Source organism: Triticum urartu, chromosome 2A (assembly GCF_056163025.1).
Source record: "Triticum urartu cultivar PI428250 chromosome 2A, HENAU_Tu73, whole genome shotgun sequence".
NCBI lineage: Eukaryota > Viridiplantae > Streptophyta > Magnoliopsida > Poales > Poaceae > Triticum > Triticum urartu.
The window spans coordinates 110,868,833-110,888,253 of record NC_141874.1 but is presented as its reverse complement, the minus strand read 5'-3'; the positions used below and the strand labels follow the sequence as shown (position 1 = coordinate 110,888,253).

The window sequence follows — 19,421 nt, the reverse complement described above, 5'->3', positions numbered from 1 at the left end:
CATCCAATCATTTATTTCCGCGGGGTGCTTGGGATCCCAGGCTACATTTCCTCATGGACGTTACACTGCTGCAGAATGGACCAACAATAGCGGTGAAGGATCTGGGAAATACCCTTTAGTTCCTGGTGTGTATATACACCCTATATGAGAAAAAATAATTGATAATTACAAAAAAGTAAAAAGAGTTTATAAGTTTTTTTTTGAAATAAACCTGACTTTCTTTTGCACTAGTACATAAATTTCAGTGAACAAAAATCCAGCGTTGTCTTCAGGGCAAAAAAAAGTTTATTTGCTATTATAGATCACTATTCACACTATTTTAGCCGGAATTTCTGTTTTTTAGAAGAAGTTGGCAGATTTTTTTTCTTTTTGTGGAATTTTTCTTACAAGTACAATGGGAGTTCAACTTTATTTCATTTTTTTCTTTCAGAATTTGACTTTTTATTTAATTACTACTTTTTCCTGTACATAGATCAAAAGTTCACCTCATGAAGGATCTGAGTATCCTTTCTTAGAAAATATGATTTGAAAGAGTGTTGCTTCCAGTGAACTGGTAGGATAGTTTTCTTTTTCTTTTGAGGAAGGGGAAGACTCCGGCCTCTGCATCAATTCGTGAGATAGGTGAGAGTATAAATTGGCGGAAACGGAAATATGACCGTCACACACCTTTTTATCATAGCTAGGAAGCTCCTTAGTTCGTAATCTCCAAACAACGCTAAAGGCGGAAACTTTCAAAAGCTCGAAAGGTCCGACTTAAAGTCGTTTAGAGGCTTTGACTGACCAATGACTCACTTAGCACACACTATTGGATGTCGTTCGACAATTTCAACCAAGTCCGCTCGAAAATCCGTACAGTGTGCAAAGGAGTGCACAAGGGCTCCAGAGGTTCCGGATGGAGGTGTTCGGGAGCTCATCTATGGTTTGCAATGACTATATCTAAAAAGTACTCCCTCCATTCCACAATGTAGTGCTTCCTCTATCCACGTACTTCAACTTTGACCGTAAATTTAACTACCAAGACCGATTGCGGCGGGAGCAAAAATTATATCAGTGAATTCGTATTCGAAAGAAGTTTTCAATTATATAATTTTTTGCCGCAGTTGGTCTCGTTGGTTAAATTTATGGTCAAAGTTGAACCTCGGGAAGCGCAGGCGCACTATATTTTGGAATGGAGGGAGTAGTTCGTATGGTCCTAAGCGGAAAAGTACAAAAAATGGTAGGTACAGTGAAAAAACCAAAGGCTATTTTTAGGGCTTTTGAGTTCAATCTTTCGACACATAGAGAGAGAAACTCAGCCTAACAACTTCTATCCATTTTGATAGCATCGTCATATCTATTGTTTTTTAGCAGGAATTATTGTTTTTTAGAGGAAGTCGGCAGATTTTCTTTCTTTTTGTGGAATTTTTTTTACAAGTACAATGGAAGGTCAACTTTATTTCAAAAATATGTTCAGAATTTGACTTTTTATTTAATTACTAATTTTCCCATATAAGGGGTATATACACTCACAGACCAAAAGTTTCCCACACGAAGTATCTTAGTATCCTCTCTTAGAAAATATGATTTGAAAGAGTGTTGCTTCCAGTGAACTGGTAGGATAGTTTCCTTTTTCTTTTGAGGAAGGGGAAGACCCCGGCCTCTGCATCAATTCGTGGGATAGGTGAGAGTATAAATTGGCGGAAACGGAAATATGACCGTCACACACCTTTTTATCATAGCTAGGAAGCTTCTTAGTTCGTAATCTCCAAACAACGCTAAAGGCGGAAACTTTCAAAAGCTCGAAAGGTCCGACTTAAAGTCGTTTAGAGGCTTTGACTGACCAATGACTCACTTAGCACACACTACTCGATGTCGTTCGGCAATTTCAACCAAGTCTGCTCGAAAATCCGTACCGTGTGCAAAGGAGTGCACAAGCGTTCCAAAGGTTCCGGATGGAGGTGTTCGAGAGCTCATCTATGGTTTGCAATGACTATATCTAAAAAGTAGTTCGTATGGTCCTAAGCGGAAAAGTACAACAAATGGTACGTACAGTGAAAAAACCAAAGGCTATTTTTAGGGCTTTTGAGTTCAATCTTTCAACACATAGAGAGAGAAACTCAGCCTAACAACTTCTATCCTTTTTGATAGCATCGTCGCATCTATTGTTTTTTAGCTGGAATTATTGTTTTTTAGAGGAAGTCCGCAGATTTTCTTTCTTTTTGTGGAATTTTTCTTACAAGTACAATGGAAGGTCAACTTTATTTCAAAAATATGTTCCGAATTTGACTTTTTATTTAATTACCAATTTTCCCATATAAGGCGTATATACACTCATAGACCAAAAGTTTCCCACATGAAGTATCTTAGTATCCTCTCTTAGAAAATATGATTTGAAAGAGTGTTGCTTCCAGTGAACTGGTAGGATAGTTTTGTTTTTGTTTTAAAGAAGGGGAAGACCCCGGCCTCTGCATCAATTCATGGGATAGGGGAGAGTATAAATTGGCGGAAACGGAAATATGACCGTCACACACCTTTTTATCATAGCTAGGAAGCTCCTTAGTTCGTAATCTCCAAACAACGCTAAAGGCGGAAACTTTCAAAAGCTCGAAAGGTCCAACTTAAAGTCGTTTAGAGGCTTTGACTGACAAATGACTCACTTAGCACACACTACTGGATTTAGCAATTTCAACCAAGTTCGCTCGAAAATCCGTAATGTGTGCAAAGGAGTGCACAAGCGCTCCAGAGGTTCCAGATGGAGGTGTTCGGGAGCTCATCTATCGTTTGCAATGACTATATCTAAAAAGTAGTTCGTATGGTCCTAAGCGGAAAAGTACAAAAATGGTAGATACAGTGGAGATACCAAAGGCTATTTTTAGGGCTTTTGAGTTCGATCTTTCAACACATAGAGAAAGAAACTCAACTTAACAAGTTCTATCCTTTTTGATAGCATCTCGTATCTATGGACTCAATATGATCTTGGATCACTAAAATAAAAATTCAAGTCCTTAGTTTGGCTAACACTTGTCTTAATGGGATTTTGAGTGGGCACCAATCATCTTATTTTGACGCATCGTTTGGGAGCTAATATGAAAGATACTTGATGAATCATTAGTACCTTGAGATATGTTGCCTATACAAAAAGGCTATTTTTTCTACAGCTTTGGAGGCCGCCGAGCAAGACCCGATACTCATTGACCCTTGAGGCTCTTTCTCGGTGACTTAGGCTCCATGTTGTGGCGCTCAGCAAGGAGCGGTTTGGAAACTAAAGTGCGTCGTAGTAAAGGCTCATTTGGTGTTGGGGTGTGTGTACTGCAACTATCGAGCCGAGGACACTGCTCAGAGTTTGTATCGAGGTATGTGTTCTTTCATGGCCTTTGAGCCAGATTTGTGTTTTTTTGCATTGAACCGTTGTGGGGATTTCATGGCAATACACATGATTTGGGGAATTTTGGTTAGACAAGGTGCACGTGGATGATCTAGTTATGAGATTTCACTTGAGAGAGGTTTTACCCAGGTTATGCTTTGATATTGTATGAACAATGTGGTTACAATGATTTCTAGCACCGATGTGCTTATGTGTCTATCTGGACTTGTCAATCTACCTAGCAAAACTTGTTTAAATCTTATTTTGGTCTTCTCCTTATATGTAACCGATGAGGATGAAGAGCAGTGGTTGTAGCCACGTTGTAATAATGATGGCATGATGATGATGATTACTACATGAATTACTGTGTAGCAATGAAGATGCCTTGAATGCGTCGTTAGAGATGCCTGCTTTGATTGCCCAGTACTTGTCCAGTCGGATGGACACTGTGGTGCAAATCAGCCGGATGGGCTTCACGATACCAGCCCAGCCAAGTGATCTCCTGGCATGGAGTCGGTTCGTTTAGGCCTGCTGGGCCGAATCCTTGTGTGGGCCTACCCCAGGGAGATCCCACCATTATGAACCTATGTTGTAAACCTCTAAAGGCTTAAATTCACTAAAGCCAGACATATGGTCTTTTCTAACAAAAAGTTGCATCGGGTGAAGTTATGTTCTACAATAGAAGCTTACGCTCTGAGGGTGATGCCCATAGGGTTCTCATGTGTTCCTTTCCCCACAACTGCGCCGTTGTTCAAAATTATAATCATACAAGCTCCTTCATGGTTGAAAGCTGATATGCAATGATGAAGGTTGTCATGTCAACCATCATGACATTCAATGCACCTTTTTGGATAAGGTTTTACAATCACTCTTGGCCAATTCCAACATGCAAGAAGGAACCACATGCCAACACACACACACATACCCATACAAGAACCACTCTTACTAAACTGAGCTAAACCATGAGCTATAACATTAGTATCTCTGTTAAATATGAACAATCTTGAAATTCATTGACTTCTTCAACGGATCCAACATCATCATGTTCAAAATTCATGTAAGACAATTTGCCCATATGTGAGGAGTTAAGGCAATTCTTAATATATGTAAAGACAGCGAGCTTTGAAAATGTAGGGTGGATAGAAATCAATACCCATATGGATCCCCATGATGCACGCCTGAAGCTTTGCCTCTTCCATGGTGGAACAACTTGGGACAATATTCCTGCTGATTTCAAGACCCTGCCAGATATCTCCGTCACCACCTAGAAAATAGTTCCTAAGACTGAGCAAGGATCGAAGCCAACGACAACATTAATCACACTACATCCAGCTTGATGGCTTTTCCAAACTATGGTTGTTCATGCTTGCGTATGCAAACTAATCTGTTCCCATAGATTATTTACCTTTGCCATTTTGATTTCCTACATTACCACATCCAAGAAACTAGCCACATAATCTTGGAGAAAGGTGACAAAATTTAGGACAGGTGCCTTACCTTCACCGAATATTAGGTCGTTTCTTGGAGGCCACAATCTCTGGAGCATGAACAAAACCTTAGCTCTATGATCAATATTCAGAATTTCTAGCAAAAGGAGCAACCACTCTGGTCTAGTATTAGCAAACAAATCCTCACTAGGAAGAGGCCAAACTTCTCGAAGATCAGACCTAAGGGTGTGTACCTTGGGGCATTTGACAAGAGTGTGGAAAACATCCTTATCTTCACAACCATATATGCCACATGTAAGAATAACACCAAATGATGGTGAACTCTACCAGCATACACCTCAAGACTATTCGTCATCCCTCTCCAAGAAAAAGCTTTCAATTTCTGAAGCGTGTGAGATTGCCAAATTAAGTTCCAGATATTTCTATCTCCATGTGGCGCCATACTAGATTGATCTATATTGCATGCCATTACTGTGTTGCATTGCCATTTCGTACACACTTCTTATAGTGAAAAACTCGTTCCAAGACACAATGACCCCCTCCAGTGGATGACAAATGAATATTTAGGTGTGCCTCCACATCATGAGGGTAGATGTGTCCAATAGAGTTTTCATTCCATCACAGGGGATGACACAATAACAATTCAGATACCCACATTAACAGAGTTTTGTTCCTTTTACCTAAAATTTCAAAGAGGACTCATGGGGGGTCCAATTTATCTATGCAAATATGAACCTTCTCACAAGATTTTTTTCTCTCTTCAAATGATACCTTCCTTCAACAAGTACAAGCCATGTAGAAGCCTTGCCAAGTTGGCAACATATTTGATGGAAGGTTGTGTCTAGCAGACGCCCACAAGGGAAATATTTAGCCTTCATAATTCTAGCACACAAACTGTTTGGAAATTGAAGTAGGCGCTATGCCTGCCTTGTAAACGATGCTTGATTGAAGGCCTTTAGATATCTAAACCCAATACTCTCATCTCCTTTAAGTCTGATGGTTTTCTCCCATGTAGTGGTAGGTTACAAGCTTTGCAAATCATCAAGCATCGATGTCAATGGCGAGGTAGAGATGGCAATTGTGGCCCCAAAATCGACACAAGCTTCATACCCATAAGGCGTACCATGACACCCAACACCTTTGTCTTGAGCACGCACGCCTACAGCTTGGTCGAGCACACCTTGAGAATTGAGAGTACTCGAGCATACGCCTCTTCATGGAGCACCCCTTAAAAAGTTAACTTTGGGGATGGATAAGAGTTGTTCTTAGGGAAGTTAACTCAGCCAACGACACTTAAATCACCAAATATGTGTGTGTCAACTCAGGGGATATGCAATTTTACACTCTCCATGTAAAACATAGGTGTTCTCATACAAAATGCACACATGTAGCAAGTGTTGTTCCTCCAATGGTTCGGTCTGTGTACCCCGGTGCTTCTTTTCTTATTTTAGGAACTTTACCTATTTTAGGAAGCTCTAGACATTCGACACCGGTTTTGTTGTTTCTCTTTGATGTATTCCGGTTTTATATTTGTTTTTCTATTTTTTTCTTTTTGTTTGTTCTTCTCTTCTTCTTCTACTTCTTTCCTATTTCCTTTTTCTAAATTTAAGAGCATTCACCAAAATTGTGATCACTTTTAAATTCATGAACATTTAAAAAATCGTGAACATTTTTAAAATTCATGATTTTATTAAAATTTGTGCTTATTTTTAAAATTCATGAACAGTTTTCTAATTCACAAACATTTTTATCATACTGATGAATCTTTTAAAAGCTGCGGACATTTTTTTAAAACCGATGACATTTTTTAGAGTCACAAAAAAATTAAATTAGTGAAAATTTTCTAAATCCAAAATAAAAAAAATCATGAAAACAGTTCACAAACATTTTCTAAATTTGCAAATACTGTAATAGGACACGGGATATTTAAAAATCCGAAATATTTTTTAAAAAAATTGTGGATATTTTTTGATTCAAACTGTTTTCGAATCTGTGTACGTTTTCTTTTATGCCAACGGAGGAGCTCGTAAAAAGAACAGAACTAAGTAACCAACGAGCCAGCCGAGAGGACCTCTTTGTCTCAAAAAAAAAAAAAAGCCGAGAGGACCTCCTATTTGCCACCCGCAGGCGGCAAATAGATGAGGTCTTGATGAAGCCAGGGCAAATAGGGTGGCCCATTCCCTGCGAGCGGAATTATGTTTTTCTCTCTTCGGTTTTAGTCATTGTTTCACCCAAAAAACTGGTTATTACTTTTTAGGTGCTACATATTTTGAAAAATTATTAAAACAGAAGAGTATTTTATAAAATTGATCAGTATGTGTTTATAAACAAGTTCAGTGTATGTAAAAAATTCACCATATATTTAAAATTGTTCATCGTATAATGCAAAAAATATATAAAAATAAAATATGCAAAAAACAGAATAAAGATCAAAATCTAAAAAGAAAACCCAGAAACAACCGTTACATGGACCGGCTCGTCGAACTAGCTCTTTAATATAGCTCAAATTAACAAAAACTAAAATGCTCATGTTAAGATGAATGCAGACAATCATGCATAATGGACATACAAATGGTATGAATGACTCGATGAAACATGATATAAGGAGTTATTATTCAATAAATGAGCTTTAAAATGAGTAAAAAAATAGAGTCATCAGGTCGCTCGCCGTTGCCTTTGTCTAGCCGTTTCTGGTTTAGTGCAATCCTCCCTGCCATCGGACGCCGGGCCCCTCGCGCCATCGTGCACGACTGTATGCCCGGTTGTCATGGTTATGGTGGTACGGGGTTGGTCTACCCTACAGCCAGGTCCCCTTCGCATGTCGGTGTCACGACCTGGCATGTGCCGCCTAGTTCTTCGGTCGCGGCACCCGCCATGATGGTGAGATCCCTTCTTTGTAAAAAAATTTTTAGCTATTTCATTTAAGCTAGGCATGTTATGGATGATTCAGATGCTTTCAATGTTATGTTAACCGGAATTTCTTGATTTTATTTCTGTAATACCTTTAATTTTGTTCCTACATAAAAATGGTATATGCCATTGCATTAGTGATTATGTTATACTACATGCTTGTATATTTTAGAAAATATCATATACTATGCATGCTTGTATGTGACAGTGTATGTGTATCAGTGATTATGTTATACATGCCTGTATATATAAGTAGTATATGTCTCGTATTGACCTCTTACCTCGTTACTCCTGCACCGTCTCCAGACTCTCCACGGGGCCGATTTGCCACGTCAAAACGAGCTCAATCTTTTGCTCAATGTTTTTTGCCACTATCAGGATTTCGGAGCGGTGCAGTTTGCCATGAATCATAAAGTGGTGGTTTTCCGCTAACCATGATACGAATGTGGTGGTTTTGTGCATTTAACTCGTATAATTGAGACTATCTTGCCATTTGAAAAGAAAGTCGGTAGAATTAAGAAGTAACGTGCATGAGCGTTCTAAAATGAGAGAGAGAAAGAAATTGGTGTATTCGTAGCCTGGCAAAAAATGCGCACCCGACTAAATTCTTAGACAATCTGTTGTACTCATTAGTAACTGAAAGAGATATATCAGTAGAAGTTGCAGAGACAATAGGACTCAAAGCATAGAAGACTGAAAGTTCACATGGGAAATAATTGATATCACAAACAGTGGCGTAGCCATAGGGTGGCCAGGGTGATCCACCACCGTGGGATTTTGACAGCGCAAGCCCATTTACTTCAACGTAGAGAAAATTATAACCCAATTACCTAAGCCCACGGAAGACATAACTCAAACTGCACATAGGCGGGTGATTGTTTCCTTGTACGTACGATCCTGGTGTCTCTGAATCCCGATCTGATCGCCGATCTGATCGCCGATCGTTCCCAAATCTTGGCTCAAACGAATGCGACTTCTTCCGCCGTTCCCAAATCTTCTTAACCCTACCATCTAGCGACAAGTGAAGCAGCGAGCGGAGTCCAATAGTTCAAACGCAGCCTGTGGAAGTAGGCGTGTAACACCCCGGATGTAATTTACCTTATCTGTACTCCAACTCTTGCCGTTTCCGGCCTAAGTTATTTTATTTCGTCGTTGTCGGGTTTTTGCCTCCGCGTGTTGTTGTCTTTGTCATGCATCTCATATCATGTCATTATGTGCATTGCATTTGCATACGTGTTCGTCTCATGCATCCGAGCATTTTCCCCGTTGTCCGTTTTGCATTCCGGCGCTCCTATGTCACCCGGTGGTCCTCTCTATCTCTTTTCGTGTGTGGGGGTTAAACATTTGTGGATTGGACCGAGACTTGTCATGCGGCCTTGGTTTACTACCGTAGACCGCCTGTCAAGTTTTGTACCATTTGGACTTCGTTTGATACTCCAACGGTTAACCGAGGGACAGAAAAGGCCTCGTGTGTGTTGCAGCTCAACACCCTTTTAAAAATGGCCCAAAACCCACCTAAACCCTCTCCATCATCTAGAGCGTTCGATCATGATCGCGTGGCCGAAAACCGCACCTCATTTGGAGCTTCCTAGCTCCCTCTACCTATAAAATTAGCCCCTCCTCTGAAATTTCAGGTCTCTCCAACCCCAAACCCTAAAAATCTCCTCGCACCGCCGCCGGACACGTCCGTCCCGAGCGGACGAGATCGCACCGCCGCCCCGCACCAGTGGCGTAGCGCCACGTGGCGCCGCCGGCCGCTCCCGCGCGAGGCCCGCGCTGGGCCCCCGAGGCCCGGGCCACCACCGCCGCCGCCCGGGTCGTCTCCCTCCGCCCGCGCCGCCCGTCTTCCTTGTCGCCGTCACCTGCACCGCCCCGCCGCCTCGCCGGTGTTGCGCCGGCAACCGCGCCCGCAATTTCCGGCCGCCGCGCCCCTCCTCGCCACCTCGCCGCACCTGCCTCGCCGCCGCCGCCGCGACGCCCCGCAGCGCCCGAGGGCCGCGCCGCCGTCTCCTCCCGCCGGAGCAGAAGTTTCTCGCCGGAGCTCCTCGGATTGCGTGCCCGTGGAGGAACCCTAGATCTGAAACTTACCTCGGTTGACTTTTTCCCTCGTTTGCCCTAATTTTATGCAATCTTCATCATGCCATAACTCTGCATCCGTAGCTCCAATTCGTGCGTGTAGTATATCAAAATGTTCGCCTCGACGAGTACATCATTTCATCTCATTGCATCATTTTCATTTAAGCTCATCTTGATGCCTGAAATGCTGTTGGAAGAGGGATATGTGAGGAAAGTTGCAGATCTGTTTCAGCAAATAGCCTTTTGTCTTTTTGCCATGATTAATGTGTGCATGCTATGATCCTGAGCTCTACATGTGTTTTGTTATATGCCATGCCATCTTTACAGGGGTGTATGCCATGTATTTTTGTGATCTTTGTGATGACTAGCACAAGCTTGCATAGTAGCGTAATCGTTGATGCTAATTTCAGGGACTTAGAATTTCTCTAAGTCCTTGTCCTGATTTTGTTGTTATGCCATATGTTCATGTTGTTTCCTAGTGATCCGTGCCTCTTTTGAGGATGATCAGTAAGGATATTTTGTTAACATTGTGGTGCTCTATCCATCCATGTCTTTGTTTGCAATTATGGAGCACCCTACCTTGAGTCAATCGATCTCTACTTTTGCTATAAAATGATCCTGGCAGATTGTTGACATGTTTAGCGATTTTGCCGAGGATGTTGCTATTGATCCGTGCATGCTATGTTGTTGTTCTTGCCATGTATAGCTTCTATGACATGTCTTGTTGATGGGTGTATACTTAGTTTGTCATGTCATGCTCTGTAGTGAGTGCATCGAGCTCGTAAACATGCCTACTCGTTAACTGTTTTGCATGCTCCAGTTTTTCACTAAGTCTGAATCTGTTTATGTTTTTGCTATGTTCACATGCTTGCAATTGTATTTTCTGATCTCTTTTGGCTCAATGTCACTAAGGGAATTTTGTTAAGTGCTTTGAGTAGCTTCATGCCATGCCTTACTTTGCCATGATATGTTCCTGTAGCATGTAGTTTTCATGCTCTAAAGATTGCTTCCTGATAATAAATTTCAGACTTGTGTTAATTTCACTAAGTCTGAAACCTGTTATCATTTGCACTTTTGCCATACTTGTTTGAACCTGTTAATGGATGAATTAGCCGTAGCTCAGTGTTCATCTTTTGTCAAGCATCATGAGTGGATCCCTTCCATGTATTTTGTTGTCATGTTTGAGTGCTGTAGCATATTTTACTTGATGCATTTAGATGGCTCCTTGCTGATTATCGCAGACCGGTGCCATATTTGTTTTGCTTGCCATTTTCAAACCGTGCATCCGATTCCGGTGATCTTTATATCGATTTCAACCGAAATCACCTCACCTTTCCAGTGGCACCCTTGGATTTCCAAGTTGAGTCCAGGTTCAATCATTCCTTGTCAAATCTTGCATATGCATCACATATCGCATCCCGCATATCATACCATGTTTGCATCATGTTGCTTGAGCATTGCACGTGGTTGATTGTGCTCATTTTGCTTGTTGTTCTTGTTTGGGTAGAGCCGAGAGACGAGTTCATGAACAAGGATCCCGTTGAGTTTGCTTACGAGGATCAAGGCAACTCTGAAAACTTTGCAGGCAAGATGACCATACCCTCGAAATCACTTCTATCTTTGCTTGCTAGATGCTCGCTCTTTTGCTATGCCTATGCTATGATACCTACCACTTGCTTTTTATGCCTCCCAAATTGCCATGTCAAACCTCTAACCCACCATGTCCTAGCAAACCGTTGTTTGGCTATGTTACCGCTTTGCTCAGCCCCTCTTATAGCGTTGCTAGTTGCAGGTGAAGATTGGAGATCGTTCCTTGTTGGAACATTATTTATTATTGGGATATCACAATATTATCTTGTTTATCTTAATGCACCTATATACTTGGTAAAGGGTGGAAGGCTCGGCCTTATGCCTGGTGTTTTGTTCCACTCTTGCCGCCCTAGTTTCCGTCATATCGGTGTTATGATCCCGGATTTTGCGTTCCTTACACAGTTGGATTATAATGGGAACCCCTTGACAGATCGCCTTGAATAAAACTCCTCCAGCAATGCCCAACCTTGGTTTTACCATTTGCCACCTAGCCTCTTTTTCCCTTGGGTTTTCGGAGCCCAAGGGTCATCTTTATTTAAACCCCCCCGGGCCAGTGCTTCTCTGAGTGTTGGTCCAAACTAGAGCCCCTTGCAGCGCCACCTCGGGGAAACTCGAGGGCTGGTTTTAGTTGTACGGATTGCTTATCTGAGTGTGCCCTGAGAACGAGATATGTGCAGCTTCTATCGGGATTTGTCGGCACATTCGGGCGGTGTTGCTGAACTTGTTTTACCATTGTCGAGGATGTCTTATAACCGGGATGCCGAGCCTGATCGGATTGTCTTGGGAGAAGGAATATCCTTCGTTGACCGCGAGAGCTTGTGATGGGCTAAGTTGGACTCCCCTGGAGGGATTTTGAACTTTCGAAAGCCGTGCCCGCGATTATGGGCAGATGAGATTTGTTAATGTCCGGTTGTAGATAACATGAAACTTAACTTAATTTAAAATGCACCAACCGCGTGTGTAACTGTGATGGTCTCTTCTCGGCGGAGTCCGAAAAGTGAACACGGTGTTGGAGTAATGCTTGACGTAGGTTGTTCTAGGATCACTTCTTGATCATAGATGTTCGACCGTGCTTTTGCCTCCTTTTCTCGCTCTCTTTTGCGAATAGGTTAGCCACCATATATGCTAGTCGCTTGCTGCAGCTCCACCATCATACCTTTACCGTACCTATAAGCTTAAATAGTCTTGATCGCGAGGGTGTGAGATTGCTGAGTCCCCGTGACTCACAGATTCCTTTCTAAACCAGATGCAGGGACCGATGATACCGTTCCAGATGATATGACCGAGCTCAAGTGGGAGTTCGATGAAGACTCTCGTCGTTACTATGTGTCTTTCTCAGATGATCAGTAGTGGTGCCCAGTTGGGGCAATCGGGGACTTTGTCGCATTTGGGGGTTGATCTTTATTTTGGTACCGTAGTCGGACCATGAGTGTATTGGATGAATGTAATGACTTATTTATGTATTTGTGTGACGTGGCGAGTGTAAGCCAACTATGTATTCTTTCCCCTTTTATTTATATTACATGGGTTGTTTGCGAAGATTACCTCACTTGCGACATTGCTTTCAATGCGGTTATGCCTCTAAGTCGTGCTTCGACACGTAGGAGATATAGCCGCATCGAGGGCGTTACAAGGCGGTAGGCAGGCGGATGAAGCGGTGCCGTCGCAGACGCCGACGCAACGCAGCGGCCAGGGAGGCAGGCGGACGAAGCGGCGCTGATGCCGACGCAGCCGGCGGCCTGGGATGTGTGTCAGGCTGCTAAAATGCAGGTGCACCACCCGGCACATATACTGCTTCAAAGTATGTTTTCTCTTTCAAGGTTTGATTGTTTGAACTAGTTGATAATAGTACTGGCCTAGAGTGCAAACTTTAAAGTTTTGTGCTTTAAGGACTTCCTAAAATTATAAGATGTTCTAGTTTCTTTTAAGTAAATTTTAGACTCGTTTACAAAAATCAGACTTATTTATGAATTTCGATATGGTTACAATACCTTCATCATTTTCTTTAATCTATTTGTGTAAAAATCATCATTTGGACCACCCTGACTTAAAATTCTGGCTACGCCACTGATCACAAACAGCCCCAAACAGAGGAAGTGGTTGTTCTGATCCCCGAGTTGGGTGAACAGTAGAATTTCTGATTTTTTGTGTGTGTCAAACATTGAGATAAGTTTTTGTAGACTGCAAAATCTCATCACTATATCCCCCGCAAAAAAAAAATCATCACTATATGACATTCGTGGAAAATGTGGCAATAAAAAACACAATGGATGCTCCAAAACGTTATTTTCGAACGCATTTTGAAGCATTGATTTTGTTTTTCCCCACATTTTCCTCGAATATCATATGATGATGAAATTTTGCAAGCTATCAAAACATTTCTCAATGTTTCACAAAAAAAGAAATCATATTTTTTTTGTACTGTTCAACCGAGCTCACATGAGCTCGGGATTAGTCGCCCAAACAGATCAGTGGTGGTAGTAGGCTGCGTAATGCTCTCTGAGCTATTATACATGGTTACATTAGGAAAATGACACGAAACTTAGACAAAATGTGAGTTTCAACAAACGTAATTCAATAATGAAGGATTAAACACTTATAGAAAAACAAGTGACTTCATTCTAATGAAGGATTAAACACTTCTAGTAAAAAGGAAGACGGTTTCGAAAAGTTGGATTTTCCGAACCGCCTTCCTTTTTACTGGCTCGCTGTGCAGCGCAAGGCCTTGGCGTCCGTGCCAGTCCCTACACCTGCTGCCACTTTACTGTAGTAAGAAAATGTCAATCTAAACCACGTTGATGCAATGCCCGCGGATTAACAACGACGCACAAGTGAACATGCCCATATTATCATTGGAAAATAAACACATCACTAAAGCTCGTGGCGCAAGATGCCAGTTCGATCGCATTATGTTGCGCCCCTTCGGACGAACGTTCACTAGACAAGCTTGACGAGCTACGTTGGTTTACCAAAGTGACGACGGAAGCCGTCAGAGGTCGTGCATACGCCGTCAGTGACCCCGTGACGTCAGATGCGGTGCAAGCTTCGTACGTGGGCGCGACCAACGGTACGCACGCAGACGGCAGGTCTGTAACGGTGACGGCGCCTAACGTCCGGCCCGCCCGCTCATTCGCTCGGGAGAGACAGCTGGCGCGGAGGGCCCACGAAAAACCCAGCCAAAACCGCCTCCCTCCCCCGCGCGACCCTCTCTCCCTCTCCCTCCATTTCCTTTCCTCTTCGCTTCCGGCAGCCTTTCCCCGCCCCTCCCGCTCCTCCAACCCTAGAGCCCAGCAACCATGCCGCCCGGCCGGAAGCTCATGGAGGAACTATGGCGGCATAGGAGCGGGTGGAAGGCGATCGAGGGCTTATGGAACGACGCGTTCCTCAACAAGAGGCGCGTCGAGCGCCTGAGGGCGGCGCGGTCGGGTCCAGCGGAGCCCGCGCCGCCGCTGGTCATCTTCGACGACGGCGAGGCCCTAGGGTACGAGTTCCTGACCCTCAATCTGCCCCCCGCGACTCCTGTGGCAGACCCCGCGCCACCCCCGCCACCTCCGGTTCCCACTCCACCTCCTCCGCCTCCATCCCCGACACCTCCTCCGCCTCCACCTCCGGTGCCCACTCCGCCTCCATAACCGACAGCTCCGCCCGAGGCGGTGCTTCGCGCATGGAGAAACTCGTCCGTGTTCACCTACGGGAAGTTCGCCGCCATGGGCTTGGTCGCAGCTTTTCTCCTGTACTTGTTCTGGCGCCGCGCCCGCGGCTGGAATGTCGGCGGCGGCGACGACATTGGTGGGCCCGATCCTGGGGAAGGGGGCGGGATGCACGGCGCAGAAGGCAGAGGACTCCTGGACGCCCTCGGCGAAGTGCTGGGACAAGAGATCAACGACGGCGATGGCCAGGGCGGGGGTGGTAACCCTCTGCTCATCAGAAGAGGCGTCCCTTCGGACCTACAGCTTCAGGTATCCTAACTGCAATGTTTCTGCTATTATCATATCTGCAAGTACCAGCAGGAACCAGAGATATGCATTCTGTAGTTTTAGAATCAATATGATATTCAGATCATGGTATAAATATTGTGTTCTGTTACAGATATTTTGTCAGCTGCTGTAGTGAACTTTCCTAAAAACAAATTGCGAAAAATGTAGGGAATTAGTTTGAAGATGATAAGAGCTAAAGGGCCCAATAGTATTTTGTATCCTAATATGTAGCTGCAGTGGTTACCTTCATATTTTGGCACATATATGGAGTCATGGATCACGCACAGAGGATATTACATTTCTAGGGTAGCCACACCGGTACTAGAATCGGGGCATCTAGAATAAGATGGCAGTACTCAATTTGGTTATAATGGGAAGTAGTATTGTGTATTTTTTTGCCATGTTTGTGTTCAATGAAAGTAACTATATCTACACTACACACTTTCAACCTGCCCACTCTTATGGCTAAGAATCGAATAGTGCTTCACGGCTGAGCTGTACTTATTCAGTTACCCTGCAAAGCTTAGCACTTGGTCTATCGGTTTACCGTTTATGCACTAGTAAACTAAAAGGGCACACCGTATAGTTGCCATGTTGCTACTTCAAAGTATGATGCGGAAAAAGCTAAAAAACAAAAGACCTAACAACTGCTAAGTAACAGATTGCTGACAATTGTTGTGTGTGACTGTCTTAGGCACTTTTTTTGTCTGGTGGAGACCTTGGTGCTGACTTCCTTAGGGCTTTCTCGATAGTTGATTCAACATGCAATATTTCTGTAAAGCTGGTATGCCATCTAATTTTGTTTCATCTATTTTATCTACCATCCTTCCGGGTAATTGTGAATTTGTGATATAACATTTTACCATCTTAACATGGAAGATTCTTGGTGCGAAAATCAAGCGATATGCTCTGGAACAACTGAAGCTTACACTTGAAAGATATGACAGCAGGTAGTTGGGAACCCATGCTTTTGTGACTGAGCTCGTAATTGGTGTCACTTTTCACTTTAAACTGTTCTTGATTCTTGAATTCAAGTCAGCCTAACATTTTGAACTATCCTCTTTGACACCGTTTTGTGATGTCTGTGGTTTGTGTATTCACAATTTGGATAGACCCTTTACCAACAACCTAAGTACTGACGAAATTATCTTTGAACTGTTTATTTATACTTGTGTCAGATTCAGAGATATGAGTCTACCATGGCTACTTTCCCTGGCTGAAAACGGACATGGGAAGCTCGTGCCGCGAAATGCATTCAGTCAAACAAATTACATCCAATGCTACAAGGTACTGTATATATAATTGAGTTCCTGGTCCATTATGTTCAGCATATCGCTTTTCCTGAAATACCTCAAAATGAGTAAAATGGTGATGTGCCCCTTCGATTGCATGGCCTCTGTTGGCACTGTTTTATTTTCTTAAACCATCCATACCCGCAAAGAACCTTGAGACGTGTGTTACATCATGCCACACTCTGGCCTACGTGGAGTATTTCATAGTATGTTGCTTTGCCTTGCAGCTCCCAGAACACCATCTCCCGCCTGGCATGTCTTTGGTTGGGGTCTCAGGGCATCTCCAGCCGTTGGCCCCCCAGGGCGCCTAAAATCGCCGCCTGGGGTGAGCCGGCGCAAAACTTGGGCCTGGAGGCGAGTTGGTCCCCAGCCGCCGGCCCCAGGGCCGCTCCCAGGCACGTTTTAAAATAAAAGAAGTTCGGCGAAGTTCGGCTTAAACATGATAAAATTCGGCCAAATACGATAAATTTCGGCCAAACACGATAAATTTCGGCACATTTCGGCGAAGTTCGCGGATTTTCATTACATATCACATATACATAAACTAATCTAAAGGAAAAACTGGCTGAAGTCGCCGCCGTCGCCGCCATCGTCGTCGTCGGCCTTCTCCTCCTTGACGCGGGCGCCCCTGCTGGACACCTGCCCGGCGTCGCCATGGCGGACTGGTCGCTGTCGCAGATGACGACGACTCCGCCTTCGTCGCGGCCGCGTCGACGCTCCGCGAAGCGAAGCAGGGCGGCGCGCTGGCGCTCCCTCGCCTTCTCCAGGCGCTCCTTCTCCATCGCTATGGAGTCCCTGCGCGCCCATTCTAGGGCCGCGTCATCGTCGTCGAGCTCCGTCGTCACCGGCGCGGCCGGCTCCTTCTTCACCGGCGCGAGCCCCGGCTCCGTCTTTGGCTTGACGAAGCGCGGAGGAGGAGCCGACGAGTAGGCGCGCCGGCCGCCCTCGTTGATGACGATGCCGGCGATGCGAGTGCGCCGGCCGAGCGGCGTCTCCGCCGTGGGCTCGGCCTTGACGCCGAGCAGGGCCGGAGTGCCGGAGGAGTGCGATGAAAATCGGGAGGAGGAAGAAGAGGAGGAGGACGCGAACGTCCTTGGCGCCCATGGCCCGGCGCGTTGGTGCTGCGCCGGGGCGGCCGCCCTCGCCGGGTACGCCAAAGGCGAGTCGTTGCCGCCCTCGAGGTACTTCAGCACGCCCTCGAGTGTGCGGCCGGGGACGCCTTACCACAGGTGGCGCCCCTCGCTATTCTGCCGGCCGCCAACCACCGGCGCGCCGTTGATGGATGCCAAGCGCTGCTGCTGGCGGCGCTCGAAATACGCCGCCCAAGCCGCGTGGTTGTCGGCGGCGTACTGGGGGAGGGAGAGTTGGGTGTCGGTGAGGGAGGCGCGCACGACCTCGACTTCCTCGGCGAAGTACTTCGGCTTCGCCACGGCGTCGGGCAACGGGGGAATGGGCACTCCCCCGGCGTTGAGCCTCCACCCCGTCGGCCCGGCGCGCATGTCCGGCGGCGCCGAGATGTTCGCCTGGAACAGGAGCCAGGACTCCTGTTCGCGGAGCGAACGGCGGCCGAAGCCGTTGGCTGCCGCCTCGTCTCCGGGGTAGCGTTCCGCCATGGCGACGGGCTCGGGAGAGGTAGAGAGATAGAGGGAGGGGCTGGGCGGCGGCGCTCGGGAGAGGTAGGGAGAGGGAGGAGCTGGGCGGCGGCGAGGGGCGGGGCTGGTGTGGGCACAGGCGAGTGCAGGCCACCGGCTATATAGCCGCGCCGCACCCGTGTGTACGCATGCGAGGGAGGGGAGGTGTCGGCGCGCCGTCCCGTGACGCGCCGCCCGTGAGGAATCAATGGCAAGGCTGACCGGCGGCAGCCTTGGCATTGATTTCCCGCGGGAACCGAGGCCGTTGGGAAGACGAGGCGCCGTGTCGCTGATGCGGCGGGCCCGCGGCTGTTTCGCGCCAAAACAGTTCGCCCGGACGTCCCCCAGCGCGCCGGGTTCGGTCTGGGTCCGCCTCAGGCCGGCGAAAATCGGGCTCCTGGGGACGCGGCTGGGCCGTTTTTTTGGCGCCGGCGTGAAAAAATCGCCTGGGGAGGCCTTCCTGGGAACGCGGATGGAGATGCCCTCAGTAACTGGTAGTCTTTTGTTTGTCCATGCCTTCCCTGTCGTTGATTGCTTACCAGTTACCACAACCATGTTGTTTGCTGATGCATATGACTTCACTGACAGATGCAGGGAAAAGTGATGAAAAGTCTGCTTTGGTTAGCTGGATTTGCAGTTTGAACAAAATCAAGCTTAAGGATGTGATAGAGCGTTGTTCAGCTAGGTAACTTTCGCCCTCTCCGTCTCTCTCGGCAAATCACACTGCTTTCTAGTGATTTTTTATAGCCACTTCAAGGGCAAAGCTGTTCCTCCTTGAAGTGCTAGTATTAAACTATCTGACAGCCATGTGTTCAGTTGTCAAACCAACCCTGTTCCTGATAATAAATTGGGTGCTAATAACTCTACTGATCTGCCAGGGGAGTATTTGTGTTGAGGTGCTGATAGGGAAGTCTTTCTGATGAGGACATGGAGCATGCACGCTGAGGATATATGGCTAATACGCAGGGAGGATTCAGAAAGTGATGCTGATTCCAAAACAGAAGTGCGGCAGATGGTTTTTGTGCAACCCAAGCTGGGGGTTTGCATTATTTTCCTTGTTTAGTGGCCCAATACAAACTATGCGCCATTCGATGTACATTAGCCGATTTAGGTATAAACATGTCAGTAGAACATATAAACTGTGGAACCATGTC

General features: G+C 45.4%; 1 protein-coding gene across 1 annotated transcript; it reads left to right on the top strand.

Annotated features, from left to right (window-relative positions):
• Window positions 1–15,074: 15,074 nt before the first annotated feature.
• On the top strand, window positions 15,075–18,909 carry LOC147984155 (uncharacterized). Its single transcript, XM_087539694.1, has 5 exons — window positions 15,075–15,326; window positions 16,039–16,128; window positions 16,224–16,294; window positions 16,523–16,631; window positions 18,856–18,909. Exons 1-5 carry the CDS (start codon window positions 15,075–15,077, stop codon window positions 18,907–18,909), a joined length of 576 nt encoding a protein of 191 aa, XP_087395820.1.
• The last annotated feature ends 512 nt before the right edge of the window (window positions 18,910–19,421 follow it).